Consider the following 16,453-nt stretch of genomic DNA (forward strand, 5'->3'; position numbering starts at 1 on the left):
TGATTCACATAACATAGTCTACAAAGTAAATAACAAAATAAGACATGAAGCTATACTGCTCCATCTTCTGAATCCCAGTGCGCGTACCTGTCTACTGGTCTCCTGGGAATACAAGTTATTTTGAAAGAGTAGATAAGCATTTAAGCTGGTGAGTTCATAAGATTTTAGTGATGTAAGAAGTTGTAAGAAAGTTATAGTAAGTTGTAAATTCTTTTAGAAAAGTTCGCCTGTTCCTCCAGAAAATGCTATATTTCCTGCTTTGATGTAAGATAAGTAAAATGACTCTACAATCCTTTCAATGAGTACTAATTGGATACAAGTTATATAAAACCCAGAGTAAACAAACAATCGGTTGTGTGTATCTGCCCTAAGCCCACAACCAAACAAGGAACAGGAAATGAGGCGGAAGGCACACATCCCATTGGTTGATAGATCATCGTTGTATATAACCCTTGCGTATTCACTTGGTACTTACGGAGTTAACTGTAATAGTTCCTTTATATTTGATGAAAAGACTCTTTAAGAAAACCCTTATTTCTTTTAGTAAAAATGGTAACCACAATGGTTCCTTCTATAATCACTTAGTTTATACTAGCTATATATAATCTAATATCGAACAAATAGTTAATTGTGTGAATCTGCCCTAAGCCCACAACCAAACAAGGAACAGGAAATGAAGCGGAAAGCACACATTCAACTACCTATCGGGTATTAATTATATATAACCCTGATGTATAAACTAAGGTATTATAGGATTAACCACCTAAGGTCCTTTAAGTTATACTGGTTTAATAAAATGGATTAAACCCTTTACTGGTTAAGTTTCTAGTTTTGAATACCAAATGTTCTATTTGAAAAGTATGTTTTGTACTAGATATTGTGCATTTAATTAGTGTCCTATGACCTGACCCATACCTAGTACCCCTTATGATTACTTGGTGTATTCAGAATATATATATATATATATATATATATATATATATATATATATATATATATATATATATAGCTAAGATCGAATAGATAGTAGGCTGGGGAATCTGCTCTAAGCCCACAACCAAACAAGGAACAGGAAATGAAGCGAAAAGCACACATCCTACTACTTGTCGGATCCGATTAATATATATTCCTGATGTATAAACTAAGGAATCATAAAGTTAGCATTATAGGCCCCTTTCTACTGAATGTACTAGACTCGACTGTTTTGATTGAAAAATGTAAGTGCACAGTTGTCTTTTGAATTGGCATCCTGACGTACTGTTTGCCTTAAAACATGTTTGTTTTATTAAGGTCAAAATTTGATGAATAGTCCCCATACTAAATGCTCTCCCTGCAAGAGATTCTGGGAACCAAACGCGACTTCAGCAAACCTGTTGCTGAGCCGTGAAGTAGGCTCACACTTAAGTTATATGATCATGTATACCCAATTTTACTATCACCTTTTGTTTAGAACAATGAGTTAGTGATTCATTGGTATAATTAGATCATGTAGTTGTTCTCATGCTATAGCATCTTAGTATGTTCGTTCTGTTATAGTATCTTAGTATGTTCCTTCTGTTATCATGTATAGTGTATAGTATGTCTCTCTGTTGTATTGTATCTTCCTCCCTGTTTCTCTTTATAGAATGTTCTAGCATCTAGTATGAACTGAACCTCTAAACTATACCCCTTATAGTTTACTACTATTTTACTTGAACTGTTATTGAAAAGACTCATTTTACTACTAAGTTATGCTTGTACTTTAAAAACGGAGTTTTGTTAAACTATAAAGTAACATAACTTTAAAAGAGTTTTTGAAATGTTTTGATAACTTATAAAAGACATAAGCAATCTTTTTTAAAGATGTTTATAACAAACATTTACACAATTATCATTGTGTTCGACTTGTATTCCCCCCTAAAAGCATTTAAAACAGTTAAAAGATTCATTATAGGGGTATGAACTCACCTTATGTGGGTGATTCAATCGAATATGCACGTAAGGATGAGAAGTTCCACGAATGAAGTCCCGAGACTCTATGAGTCCTAAATGACATATAGTGGCATATATTGGCATAAATATAGGGTTTAGAAGCAACCACATGCAAGGAAACACCTTTAGGGACTAGGAAACACTTGGACCAAGTGTTAGAATCACATGTGATTCATCTAAGGGATGTTTAAGGCCACTAAATGGTGTTTACGGCCATGGGTTTACGGCCATGGAGTTTACGGCCGTAAACTCATGGTAAAAAGTGCATAAAAGGGTGTTTGAATGATAGGGAAGCTTGTGGGACTATTGCTCTACAAGAGGATGAGCAAAACTAACATTTTAGGAGGTGTTGAGGTGTTTACGGCCACACTAAAAAGTGTATGGACATAAACTCTCCAAATGGTGTCTTTTTAGGTCTTAAAGGAAAGGGTTCTCAAAGGTTCATGCATTCCAAAGGATAGATAGTGTCTATAAGTGTTTAGGGCTCAATACTTGACCAAAACTAGGGTTTACGGCCAAGGGAGATGCTCCTGGCCGTAAACTCTTGGTATTTATGGCTAGATGGTTGATTCAAGACTATGATCTAATGATTAACATGCCTAACTAGATGATAGATGGAATACTCACACTTTTGAGGGCCTTTGAGGAGTTTTCGGCCACCAAGAACAAGTGTGTGTTCTTGGTGTTCTTGGTGAAAGTTGATGATCTTGAAGATCTACTCAAAAGATGATTTTTCACGGATGGAATCAAAGGGGCGTACTAGATTAAGAAGAATAACAACTCAAAGATGGAAGAACACTTACGTTTTTGAAGATCTAGGATGAAGAACTCGATGATACTTGAGAGAGAAGTCAAGTGTTCTTGAGGTGGAAGTGTAAGAATGAAGGAAAAGTGAAGGAATTGAGACTTAAGGGGGAGTTTACGGCCAGCCTTGAGTTTACGGCCGTAAACTCTTGTGTTATGGTCGTGGACTCCTTTTGGTGGTGTTTAAGGCTTGAATGTTGAACAGTGAATCTAGCAGGTACTTCCTATTACTCATTCCTTGGATGTACTAGGCTTAGAACACTCAAACAGACTCTAAACAGTGCTAAAAGATAGCAGGAGCGAGTCTGACTTAAGGTTGATTGTACTGACTTTACAAGGCAAAAAATTTTGGGTTGTCACAGTGATGGGGTCGTTAGCCCCAAATAACTTTGGATCTCCATACACCTTGAACTCCCGAAACAAGGGAGTTCACACTCCAATCTGACCCGGAACAATCTTGATTCGAAAGGACCCGAGCCGCTCATCTATAAGCTCCATAATCCCCTCCTTGATGGTACCAAACATCATAAAAGTAGCATCCAAGATACTACGAGTAACCTCATCTGCAATGAACTCGTGCATCCTCTCATCAATTGGTTCTATGCCTGAGCCAGAAGCTAAACTAGAACCAGAGCCAAAACCTCCTCCTCAAGTGATCATCACCATACTCAAACTGAAAAAAAAAACATATAACAATCAACATAATCTCAAGGGAAATCACAGCATACAGGCCTCCTTAAAGTCCCCATGTATGTTGTTGTCTCAAGTACAGATCCTGTGTTTCAAGTAGTATGGGCCCAATACTACCTTTCACACCTATCTGTACCTTCCTCATAAGTCGTCCTAATTCCTCTAAGTCGCCACACTAGAACTATATACCAATCTTATGATAAACAACATACATATCCTACACTTTCCTAGGAATCCTCAACTCCCACCTCTCACAATACTGAGAACATCAATCAACACCACTGGTTGCCTTATGCATGCAAGTTATACACAAAAATGAAATCATATAGATTGTCAAATGATGATTCTAAGTCCATAACTAAACAAAGAACACGAATTGAGGCTAAATTGATCATTCTAGGGCTATATGATCCTAATTGTATACAACTTTAAAAGCATACACTTAGAAATTAACTGAGCCAATATCAATTCCAAGTAATATATAGCATCCAATCCTAATAGGCTCTAAGGCATCACACAAATCATGTAATTCTATCATATGATTCCTGAAGGTATCCTTAGCCCTAATCTAACATGCAATTAACATATCAAGCATACTAATCATAATACATAGGTATGTGTAATTTGGGAGCCACTTACTTGAGCTCGGTTAATTGCACGAATCGTGTAACATCCTGTTTCGATTCGTTTTATAATTTGGGGCCATGACCCGAAGATCACGTATCATAAGGCTTCGGGCTTTGGGAAAGAGAGGTTTAGAACCATTTAGATGTGGGTAATGTAGATTACGGGATCCAAGAGTTTGATTTGTGTTGGAGTCAAAGGTTAAAACGAGAAAACTGATATATTGAACTTCTTGCATGAAATATAAATTTTTGTTCAGAAATTTTTTAGTCCAAGATATCTAGATAATATTGTGGAGTTGTTCAATACATTTTTGAGGATATAAAGATCGTCGAAAACGAAGTTGGAACGAAGAAGTTATGATTGTTTAAAGTGAGGAAGATTTTGGGCTTAGTCTAGTACGATGGACGTACTAGGCATACCTGGAGTACGTTGCGCATACCTAGACGCGGGGCATACGTGATCAGTTCCCAAACCATATTTTCATGGTTTGGGCGCTATTTAAGCTCCTTAACTTCCCCAAATCATTCTATTCTCAGCCTCCACCTCTCCAATACCCTCCCTTGAAACTCTAACCTTAGTTTGAGCCTTTTAAGCAAAAGAAGGTGTTCTTGAGTGCTTTTGAGTGTTCTTGGTGCATCTTGGAGAAGAAGGAACTCTTTGGAGAAGTGTTGGTTGCATTAGAGCTTGTAGATCTAGACTTTGTTCACCTTGATCTTTATTCTAGAGGTATAAAGTTTAAATCTTGATGATGCATTTGTTAGATCTAGCTAGTTATGGGTGTTTTGAGCTTTTGGTCACTTAAGTGCATAAAGTTTATATCTTAAAATTTTGTGACCTTGTTATGCATAAAGTTGGAAACTTTATCCATCTAAACATCATATTGATTCAGATCTAAAGGTCGGAGACTTGGACTTAATGGATTAAGTTGAAAAGGATGCACTTTTGGTCCCTTCGAGACTTAAAGACTAGATCTTTGTTGTTTGGACCATTATAATGGATAAAGTTTGAAACTTTATCCGTTATGGAGTTCTTAGGAACCATAAAATGTAATATTGGACCTTAGTTTCCTTCCATGCATAAGCTAGGTTGTCTTAAAGAGTTAAGAAGTTAGGATATTTGGTATTTAGCACTTAATAGCCATGTAAGATCATAAAGTTGGAAACTTTTTGATTAAGAACATCATTTGAGGGATAGATCTGGATTTTTTACGAAAGAGCTTAAGGATTAAGATCTTAATAGGAAGAAAGGGTCGTAGCCCCGTACGCTGGGCGTACCAAAGGGTACGCTGCACGTACGTGTTCAGCCCATCGACTTTGGTCAAACATGTAGTACGCCCTGTGTACCTGTTGGGTATGCTCAGCGTACTTATTGAGTTGACTCGGTTGACTTCGACTTTGACTTTGACCAGGAGTTTGACCTTAGGGTATTTTGGGTATATTGAATATAAGTTAAGTTTGGTCATGTTCCAATGAATAGGTGACCGGTAGAGCTGATATTCAGAGCAGTGTCCTGTTAAGCGATATTTCCGATTGAGAGGTGAGCCTTCTCAATATATCCATGGGTCGAAGGCACCAATGTCGGCTCATTACTTTGTTATGTAGAATGTTAGTTGTCTGTGTGATACTTGCATGAAAAACTAGGATCTGGACCCTAGAAATTGTATGAAAGACCAGGATCTGGCCCATGGCTATTGTATGAAAGACCAGGATCTGGCCCCTGGCACTTGTATGTAAGACCGGGATTTGGCCCTCGGTATTGCAAAGAAAGACCATTATTTAGCCCATGGCAGAAAATGATTGTAAGACTATGATTTGGCTCATAGCATTCACTTTCTTATGTATGGTATGTGGTATTTTGGGGAACATACTAAGCTTTGTGCTTACAATTTTATGTTTATCGTTTTAGGTACTTCCGGTACGAAAGGGAAGGACCCGACGTGACTGCACCGCATCCACCATATTTTTCCGCATTGGAAACTTTCAATATTTACTCTGATGTTTAAACAATATATTCAATTTGATCGGTTTTGGAACAACTCGTTTGTATGATTTATTGTTTTAAAAATGAAAATTTTACTATGAATTTTTGGCCATTACACATCATACCCCTTTTTCTTAGTAAAAATTTTGTTAGAAACTTAATTTCTTTTTCATTTGAAAAGATTATCATTTCCTCAGTTTGACTTCTGACACACCCGAAAGTGTGCCTGAATCCCTCAAACCAAGGCTCTGATACCAACTTGAAACAACCCAAAAATCGTGATAAAACTTTTCATTTAAAAATCAATAGTTTCAACCACCAAATAATCCCAAGTCAATAACAATATACAATATCCAAAATATCAGAGTAATAATATCCAAAAGTGCTGAAATCATGAGGGGAGGATGTTGTGTCATCACGTCGGGCTCTTCCCTTTTGTACCGGAAGTACCTAAAAACATAAACAAAACTGTAAGCATAAAGCTTAGTGAGTTCCCCAGAATACCACATACCAAACATATAAACTGGGTCTAGCCCTGGGGTATATTCCAACCCAAATAAACAAATATGGGCCCTGCCCTGGGGTTTAGTTCAACCCGATCATACAATAGTGGACCCCGCCCTAGGGTTTATTTCAACCCGATCATACCATATTGGGCCCCGCCCTGGGGTTTATTTCAACTCGATCATACAATAGTGGGCCCCGCTCTGGGGTTTATTTCAACCTGATCATACAAACATATATGTAATAGTCACATAACAGCTAGCATTCTACATACCAAAATAATAGGCCGACATTGGTGCCTTCAACCCATGGATACAAATGAGGAGACTTACCTCACAGACAGACAGAATAGCTGAACAAGACATTGCTTCGAATATCAGCTTTACTGGACACTTATTTAATGATAAATGACCAAACTAAACTAAAAATTAAAATACCCAAAATACCTTTAGGTCAAACTTGGTCAAAATCTGGTCAAATCGAAAGTCAAAAAGTCAGTTGGGTTGACTCAGCTGAGTACGCCCAACGTACTCAGCTTGTATGCTTAGTCAACTTAAGGCTTGACCAAAATTGGGTGGTTGACAACGTACGTGCAACATACTCCTACATACGAGCCAACAATCCTCCTATTCTATTAAGAGCTTAATCCCTTAAGCCCTTACGACCAAAATCCAGATCTAGTCCTTAATAATAAAGTTTCCTACTTTATGCTCTTGCATGGCTATTAAGAGCTCAATAACAAAACCCTAGCTTCTTAACTCATTAAGACATCCTAGTTCATGCATGGAAGGAAACTAATGACAAAAGTTATGTTTCTATGCTTCTAAACACTCCAACACGTTTGAAAGGACATCTCATATGAATTAGAGTAACTCATACTCATAATACCAAGCTTATGGGATCAAAAGAACACAAAGCCATGGCTAAACAGGATCTAATCAATACTTCATCAAGTTCAGAGCTTTTTACCTTCAAATGGTGTCAAATGATGATGTGATTCTGGATCCAAAGTGCTCCACTCTTCTAAGATGGTCTCCTCTTCTTTCTTCCTCCTTCAATATCACCAAAACACACACTAATGGCTCAAAACTGCTCTGAAATGGATTGGGGTTTGCAAAGGGTTGAGATGGGGTTGGAGGCTGATAAAAGAAAGAAGTCTTGGGAGATAAGGATGTTTAAATAGGATCCAAACCTTAAAAATTAGGGTTTGACCCCTGACCACGTATGCCCGGCATACCAGATGTATGCCCAACGTACTCGAGCAAGTCCATGTACGCCCAGTGTACTCACACAGCCCCATAATTACAAAAATGCCATTATGGACTAATTTGCAAACATTTCTCATTCCAAGGGGGTAAAAGGTAATTACCTTGAAGTCGAGATGTTACAAACACATTCGATTTTCACATCAAGGAAACAACCAGAAGTCAATGGGTTCAGCCAACGATTAAGAGAGATAGAGAGAGGAGGGAACGATAGTGACATAGAACGAGATGAAGAACTAACATGGCACAACGGAGAGGACGAAGCTTGGGCTTGGTGTTGACTGCGAAGAAAATGACGTGAAAATATGGTTTGGTTTCTTGGGTCGATTTTGTTAAAATTAAAAGGGAGCAAAATGGTAATCTTTTATTTTCCTTGTTGCTAAGGAATTGATCCCATCAGGTTATAGAAGGAATGTATTGTCCACCGTTTGAGCTAAAGTTTTCCATCCTTTGAACTCCAACCAAACGCATAAATTCGATGGAATTGGAATCATTTTCCCTCGAATTACATTTCAATCGTGTCAACCAAACGCAACCTAAGATTTATGTCTTGTACATGTGGATAAGAAGATTTTAGACTTTTAAAAATTAAGGCGGGTAAAGGCAAAAGGGCCAACAAGTGTCTATGTGACAAAAGTATAACCGGGTTACCGCTGTAATTTGTCTAAAATGAACAATTAGATACAATAAAAAAACTTTATGCCCTCATAAAGCAAAAAATAAAAAATAAATAAAAAATAAAAATTGAAGGATTGGATGGCAAATTCTAAAAACATTGTTAGACTAATGTGTTATTTTCCTATTATTGTTTTACATTTTTATCTTTTTGTATTTTTTAAGTTCTTTTATTATTGTTTTTAAATTTTTTTCACATATTTGTTTTTAAAAAGTTGTTTTTGTTTTTAGTTTAACAAATTCTGTTTATGTATAGAAATGAGTGATGCTAATAAGACACCCTTAGACATTTCATTGACCCTTTATAAAAAGTCAACCTATAATTAACTACTTATAATAAGATTTTTAAGAAAACAATGAAATTTCAACCAATAAAAATATCTCAAAAATATAATTAAGGTGACTATATGGTAAAATAAGGTGTCTTTTTAGCCAATTTTTTTTAAATATCCGCTGCAGGGTGGGGGTGCAAACTCATAAACAATTAGGTGTACAAATTAAGTTGAATTCTATATTTCTATACATAAACAGAATTTGTTAAACTAAAAACGAAAACAACTTTTTAATTCACTCTCTTCTGAATACAACCTAAACTGATCTAAATATTGAAATAAGCTATTAATTTAAATTTGCTATTTGCATTCTTTGTAAGGTACAACCTACTATACAAAGTTACAAACCTGCTTCGGGTGATAACGTAATTAGAAAAATGAAGACATCAACATCATCTTCTTCCTCAGTAATGGGGTTGCTCACAAGTCACACCGCCAAATTACAATTTTGCCACGGAGTAATTACGGTATTAGGCGGTCGTCGATTACCAGCGGAGTTAATTGGGTAATAACGAAGGGTTGAATTGAGTATGGGAAACAAAATACCGACCATCCATTGACACCCATAATCGTTTCATCCCTTTGAAACCATGTTTTACCCTTTGACACATTTGGTAATCGGTGGATTCTTCTTCTCATTTCATTTCGAGGAGAACTTCTTTGGGAGTGTTAATTGCACAGGTAAGTACCCCAATTTCCATTTGAGGGTCTAAGTGTTTATCAAATGCGTCAATGGTAAAAAGCTCCTATTTTTGGTGCTATGAAGTTTAATAGAGCTATCTACATACTCTCGCAAAAAGTAGAACTCGTATTGATAAGTAAGTTCAAAAGTTGTCAATTTCTATAATTCGTTTGATAATCATGTAAAGCAGGACATAAACATACTCCTGTTTTGAATGTTTCAACTCTGGGTTTCAATGGTTCAAACTGTGCCGGTTTTTACCGATTTTGACTAAACCAGTCGGGTTTGACCGGTTCAGAAACAGCCGCTTTTTAAGGTCGGAAGAACCGGTTATTGTGACTTATGAGACAAACCAAATACTATTATAACTTTAATTTAGTTGTGAATCTTCGATCTGGGATTATCATATCAAGTGCTTATGTCTGTAATGTTTTCTAGAAGGACAAAAATGGCAAATGTCTAGTGGTTATATATATTGTCATTACTCATTAAATATTGAAAATTATGGTATAATCATTCTGCTATACAAGAATATTTGTTGCTCAAAAGGATTGAAATATGGTAAAACAGTAAACGTGTATCATTATATTCATTACCCCATGCTACTTTTTACAGAAAAGAAGTTATTAGCTTTCCATTTGAATGAACGAATTCCTGAATTTCATATCGGTGGTTACAAAGAATGTTGGAACGTTCAAAGTAACCTTATATATATATATATATATATATATATATATATATATATATATATATATATATATATATATATATATATATATATATTTTTCAACTTGTATGCCATCGTTTCTATTGGTTCTAGACTGAGTTTTTGTCTTCTCTTTGTGATAACATATGTGCTCCTTAGATTATTTTAATCCTAAAAATGTTTGTGTTTTGTTATGCAGTATCCACCGCTATTTTCCGGCTTTGAATCATATAATCACAAGTCGGTTGATAGGATAAGTGTTATGTCCGTTTTCTTCACGCAAAAGCAACATATATTTTAATATAAAAATATTATATATATTCATGGGCAGTCTTTTTCCCAATTATGCCAATGCATTTTTATCAATTCTATTCCACTTAAATATTTAATTGTAAAGTATTCGTATTTCTTGCCTCACAAGTTTTGCACTATTCATCTTATAAACTGGTCTCTCCAATAAAAAAAATTTCGATCCTTAATTATTAGCTTTGTATGCATTGCATTACTGATTATATTTCTACAATTTTCATATAGGCTTATTATCGTTCTTTATTGGATCCGATGAATCACCACCATAAGCGTTATACTTTTGTGATCCTATGGGTTCTTTTGCTTCTATCACACAACATCGAGTCATTTAGTTGGTTTTTCACTACTGGAAAGGTTGAATCTAGTGAGAAGCCTTCAACGTTTCCCGATGTTTCACACAATGTCGTTGCTGAATTCTCAATGGAATCCTTCAATAGCAAGAAAGGAATGACTTTGATTGAAAAAGCAAAGAGAAAAGTTGTTGCATCAAATTCTTGTTGGCAAAATGCATATCAAAATCTATTTGCAGGATGCTCAGAGATTCTAGCAGGTGAAGAACAACGGTCTAGACTTGCTTGGCATCTTACTGATTGTTTTCAGAAGGACACCGGAAGGTCTCATTTTCCTTATTGTGACGTAAAAGCTCCCATGAAAAATTGTCTTAAAAAATTAGACGAAGATGCTCATAGGATTTATCTTGAGTTTTATCTTGAAACCAACTCCATCTGTCATCAGTTACAGTTGAGCCTCTCTCTCTCTCTCTCTCTCTCTCTCTCTATATATATATATATATATATATATATATATATATATATATATATATATATATATATATATATATATATATATATATATTACTAGAATTGAATGTGTATTGTAGGACGGATGCATTCAAGAGACAAACAGAAAGATTGGTGAATGAACTGAAAAGGTCTGCTGAATATGCAGAGGACAAATTAGAGAACATAGAAGAGCAGGGAGAACGTCTATTGCATAGTTCACAACATATTCATGAATCATTAGCTTCTATTGATGTTCAAACTCAACAAGTGGCTAAAACATCAAAAAACGTTGAACAACATGTTAGTGTTGTGTTAGAGCATTCACAATCGGTTTATGAGCAATCCCTCAAACTAGCAGATTCTCAAATGGAGCTGCGTAATGGACAAAATAAAATGAACGAAAGACTGGATGAAGGGATGATGATGTTGAATGAATCCGCCAATAAGATTGGGGGAGAATTGAAGAATTTAAAGAATGAAGTTGTTGAAATAGAAAAAGAGATTGGAAAAGTTGGAGATGCAATGTTTATGAAGATGGATACGTTACAAAGCAAAGCTGATGATATTGAGAACATAGCAGAAACTTCATTAGACAAACAAAAACAACTTCTTGATAGCCAAACTGCTGCACTCGAGGCTCTTGAGATTGTCACAAGTTTTCAATCCCAAGCCCTAGAAGAGAGCAGGTGAATTAGAACAAAAAAAAACAAGAAAAAAAAAAAAGAAAGATACATAATATATTTCTATGCATATATACTTATTGAGTTTTATAATTTGATTGAAGGGGGACTTCGCAAAAGTTGATTGAGCTTGGTCATAGTCAACAACAGGAACTCATACAAAGGCAACAACAACTTAAACAAGTTCATGATCATCTAGTTGAGAATTCAAAATCCATATTGGCTGCCCAGGTTCTTTTTTTTTTGGTCATTCGATAATTTGTTTTCTTTATCATTCTAAATAATATTTTCATTATTTCGATATTTGTTTGATAGGAAATTTTTGAGACAAAGCAAACGAGCATGTTTGTTGCAATTGACAAGCTTTTCACTCTGCACAATGCAATTTTGCTTGAATCACGAGCTATTAAAGCTTTCCTTGTGTATTCTATATTAATCTTCACGCTCTATATGTTCACAAGTACAAAGCAAACCTACAATGTGAGGTCCAGGCTTTATATAGGTAAATTAGCTAAAATATTTAATCAATTCACGTTTAGGATGTTTACATATCTTACAATAATCTCTATTTTTTTTTTTTGTTTATGTAGGATTATGTGTGACATTTGTGATTGAGTTAGTTGTGCTTCGTTATGGAAATGACATTGAACAACAGACATGGATTATAAGCATTGTTAGGTCAATCTTCATGCTTCTCGCATCATGTCAACTTCTGTATGCCATATACACATACAGGTAAACATGAAGACTAACATTAGAAGCTTTTTTTTTTTTTTTTTTTAAATATCACTTATTGTTTGTGTTATTGAATTCAAGCAGAGATTACGAGACATTGAACCATCGTATGCTACAATCACTAATTGAGAAGGTTAATGGCATGCAAGGAAATAAACATATGGTATCTGATGATGATGATGATATTGATGATGATGCGGACTGGTCTTCGTGGGTTGACACTGATTTACCTGAAGATGAATTGGAAGACTTTGACTATATGCTTCCTGAAGGAGTTGGAGAGGTTTCAATCACCCCTTCAGTTTCCAGACAGTATAATCTTCGCCAGCGTCATCTATAACTTTAAGATCAATAAACATAGAGGCAAGATGTGTTCTCATCAGCTCATTAAATTTTTCTTTGAGATGATACAGTTCTATATATATGCATGTTCTATAGAAACCATAAACATGATCCATAACAATATTGATAAAATCTAATTATCTTTTATTGGGTTAATTAGTTATTTGTGCAACTTGTCATATTTTTCCCGGTTTATGCAACGATGTGTCTTAATAAAAATATATGCAACAACATTGCAAATTGGGGCCAAATACTGTCATATTGGAGTTGGTTGTTTTAAATGCTTACGTGGATAACATATAACACAGTGGTGATCATCCGAACACATCGTGCACACACACACATTTGGCAGTTTACATTTCCATTTGTTAATTTATGTTCACATGATCACGGGGTTCTAAATCCTTTATAAATGTTAAATAATGTTGTAAGGCAGTATTGAATGTCAATTGATGGTTATGACGTGTCTTTGTTTAAATAATGAAAAAAAATATATTTTTTAGAATGGCTAACTCACACACCCATTAATTACGTTACTCCTAAATCTATGCATATTATTAATCATGACATTAAAGAAGGAAAAAGAGATTACAAAATAGAGGTAATGACTGGATTTTGCAATCATTCAACCAAAAACATAACAATAGAGAATAACAATCGTTAGATTCCTACTATCAAACCAAAAACCAAATAAAAGAATCCCTAATCCAATCGAAACATCACTACTACAAAAAAGAGCATTACCGACGGTTTTCCGTCGCTAATAGGCTTTACCAACGGAATTGCAACATACCAAAATCCGTCAGTATATTCTTGTCGCTAATTGTTTGTAACAGATTTCCGACGGCTACGCCAAATTTTTAGCAACGGAATTTTCCGTCAGTAAATAGTAACCGATCACCGACAGAATTAGTTTTGCAACGGATTACCGGCAGAATGTGTTTGTAACAGATTATCGGCGGAATAACTCACTAACCGTTTACCGACAGAATCACAGAATACCTTACTAACGGATTACCGACGGATTTTTGTGACAGATTAGCGACGGATTTTGGCATTATCAAAAACAATTATAAATTCATGAAAATTTTAAAATAATTACATATTTCAACAAAGAAAAACATTAAAATATACATAAAATCTATATTTAAAACCAACAAATATAAAAACAAAGAAGTTTCAATATTCAACATCCATTACGCCATCGGTAAGTAGCAAATTTATTTAAAAATAATAATTATATAAAAATCTATTATTTTATATTAAGTGGGCAAAAATGTAATAGAAAAACACAAAACTCAGAAAAGCCTAACATAAAACTTTTTTAAACATAAATAATATAAGCTTCAATTCCTGCCAAAGTAGATGCCCCAAAACAAGTCAATATTTTTCCAAGCGCCTGTATAAAATTAAAAATTGATATCCTATTTACATTAAAAGTAACACATGTATGTATAAATTGGTTAAAAACTTACTATTAGATATTCGATAGTGACACCAAAACAAACTCCATTGCTTTATATGTGGTATCAGATATAGATATTTCACCAATTATCTATGGAAAAAAAACTGGTTAGTGAATCAAGATAGGAAGTTTAAAGTTGTGTTTAAAAGATTAATTTTTTGGTAAATTGTAACAAGAATTTATTGAGAGTGAATCTTGTAAAATCAAATTGTTTGCAAGAAGATAATCTAGCATTTCTCAATCCAATACGAATCTTAAGGTTGGAGGCACCTGTAAACAAGGTAATGGCGATCAAAGTTTTAATAATTCCAATGGAATGAATCATTCCATTCCTTCCCCAATTCCATCATAACAAACAAACACCACCTATTAAGAAAGGCAAGAGAAAGAACCAAAACACAATATTACATTTCAAAGAACACAAAATTTTTAAACCTTAAGCAATAGCTTTCCGGTTCCTAACACAAATCTGGCATCAGTGTTTCCGATTCCGGTAGCAAACTGGTCAAATGCTCCAGCAGTACATGTGTGGGAATCTGTACCAAGTAAGACTTGAATACAAACCATGAACAAAGTTAACTAATATAACATATCTAATTACTTATATAAAATTGAATTTAATTAATTTGTGTGTACCTCTCCAGGCCTACAATCACCTTGTGCAAGAGCAACATGGCACACACCTTTGTAATTAGTATTAGCCTAAAAAACAATTAATTTCATGTAATCCATCATCCAAAAGCTTATAAAATAAAAACAAGAAAAATATAACATTAGTAAATGTTTGTTTCATCATACTCTTCCTCACATATGTGATCTTTATCAGGTAAAACATCTACATGTTTTGGAAGAAACGAAAGTAGGATGCTAAAGAATGAAAGTAAATTTCTATTTAACCTAAAAGAATATGAACTTTGAAATGGGTATCTAAAAAATAGTAAATCTTAATAATGGAAAAGTAATTTTTACCTGTTCATAATCCTAAATATTTACACAATCATCCTCAGCTGAACATCCAAAGACAGAAGGCTTGTTTGGGAACCGCTACAACATACAAAGGAGGAGAAGAATCCATGATGAAGGTTTGATATTGTTGAAAAACCTTAAATTAGTGGCTTCTGATGTATTTAAAATTTCATCTAGTATAGATAGTATCCCCATGTTTTTCTGCACACCATCATGAAAACTAATTAAAAAACAAAGAATGTAAGAAATCATACCTTTTCAAAGAAAGAACTTAAAAGAAGGGCTCGGAATCGATACCTTTACAAAGAGGTCTAAACACCCTTGGTAGTCCACAAAGTCTATCTTTTTCCAATCAATACCCTCCGATTCATATTCCTAAAAAATAAAAGCACTCATTTATTAAAAACTACATAAGTTATATATATATATATATATATATATATATATATATATATATATATATATATATATATATATAATAGTCCTTCAATTCTCCCACCTCTTGTTAAAGCTTAAATATATGTCCAACAAAGTGTTCATCAAAACATTCCTTAACATACACATATACACATATATACACAATGTTCCAAGAATTATATATTGAAATATCACAAGTCATGAGAGAGAGAGAGAGAGAGAGAGAGTGAGAGAGAGTGTGCGTATACACCTGGAATACTCTCTCCTTCTTTTGATGTCAGGAAATGGAAACTCTATCTTCCGACTTTATTAGTGACAAGTATCACTTTCACATCAACTCTTGAATCAAATCTATCCAACTGATTCAACAATTCCAACATAGTCCTCTGAATTTCACGTTCACCTCCAGAGTGGGCATCATATCTGCAAAAATAATGTAACATCCCAAAATTCATAACCAAAAATTTTCATTTTTAAATTAAGTAAATATAAAACCAATAATCTGAAAACATCAATAATGT

The 16,453-nt window shown here is 34.5% G+C and overlaps 1 protein-coding gene across 2 annotated transcripts; it reads left to right on the forward strand.

Annotated features, from left to right (window-relative positions):
- The first annotated feature begins 9,185 nt into the window (after positions 1-9,185).
- Positions 9,186-13,335, forward strand: LOC145167683 (protein GAMETE EXPRESSED 1-like). Of its 2 annotated transcripts, XM_079086919.1 has the most exons (8): positions 9,186-9,529; positions 10,436-10,500; positions 10,771-11,285; positions 11,426-12,013; positions 12,112-12,238; positions 12,323-12,509; positions 12,598-12,742; positions 12,827-13,335. In XM_079086919.1, exons 3-8 carry the CDS (start codon positions 10,798-10,800, stop codon positions 13,080-13,082), a joined length of 1,791 nt encoding a protein of 596 aa, XP_078943045.1. In that variant the 5' UTR covers positions 9,186-9,529; positions 10,436-10,500; positions 10,771-10,797; the 3' UTR covers positions 13,083-13,335. The 2 variants fall into 2 exon arrangements, with proteins under 2 accessions (XP_078943045.1, XP_078943046.1); XM_079086920.1 differs by lacking the exon at positions 10,436-10,500.
- The last annotated feature ends 3,118 nt before the right edge of the window (positions 13,336-16,453 follow it).

This window comes from Lactuca virosa, chromosome 3 (genome assembly GCF_052849685.1).
Source record: "Lactuca virosa cultivar CGN04683 chromosome 3, Lactuca_virosa_CGN04683_v6, whole genome shotgun sequence".
NCBI classification, from domain to species: domain Eukaryota; kingdom Viridiplantae; phylum Streptophyta; class Magnoliopsida; order Asterales; family Asteraceae; genus Lactuca; species Lactuca virosa.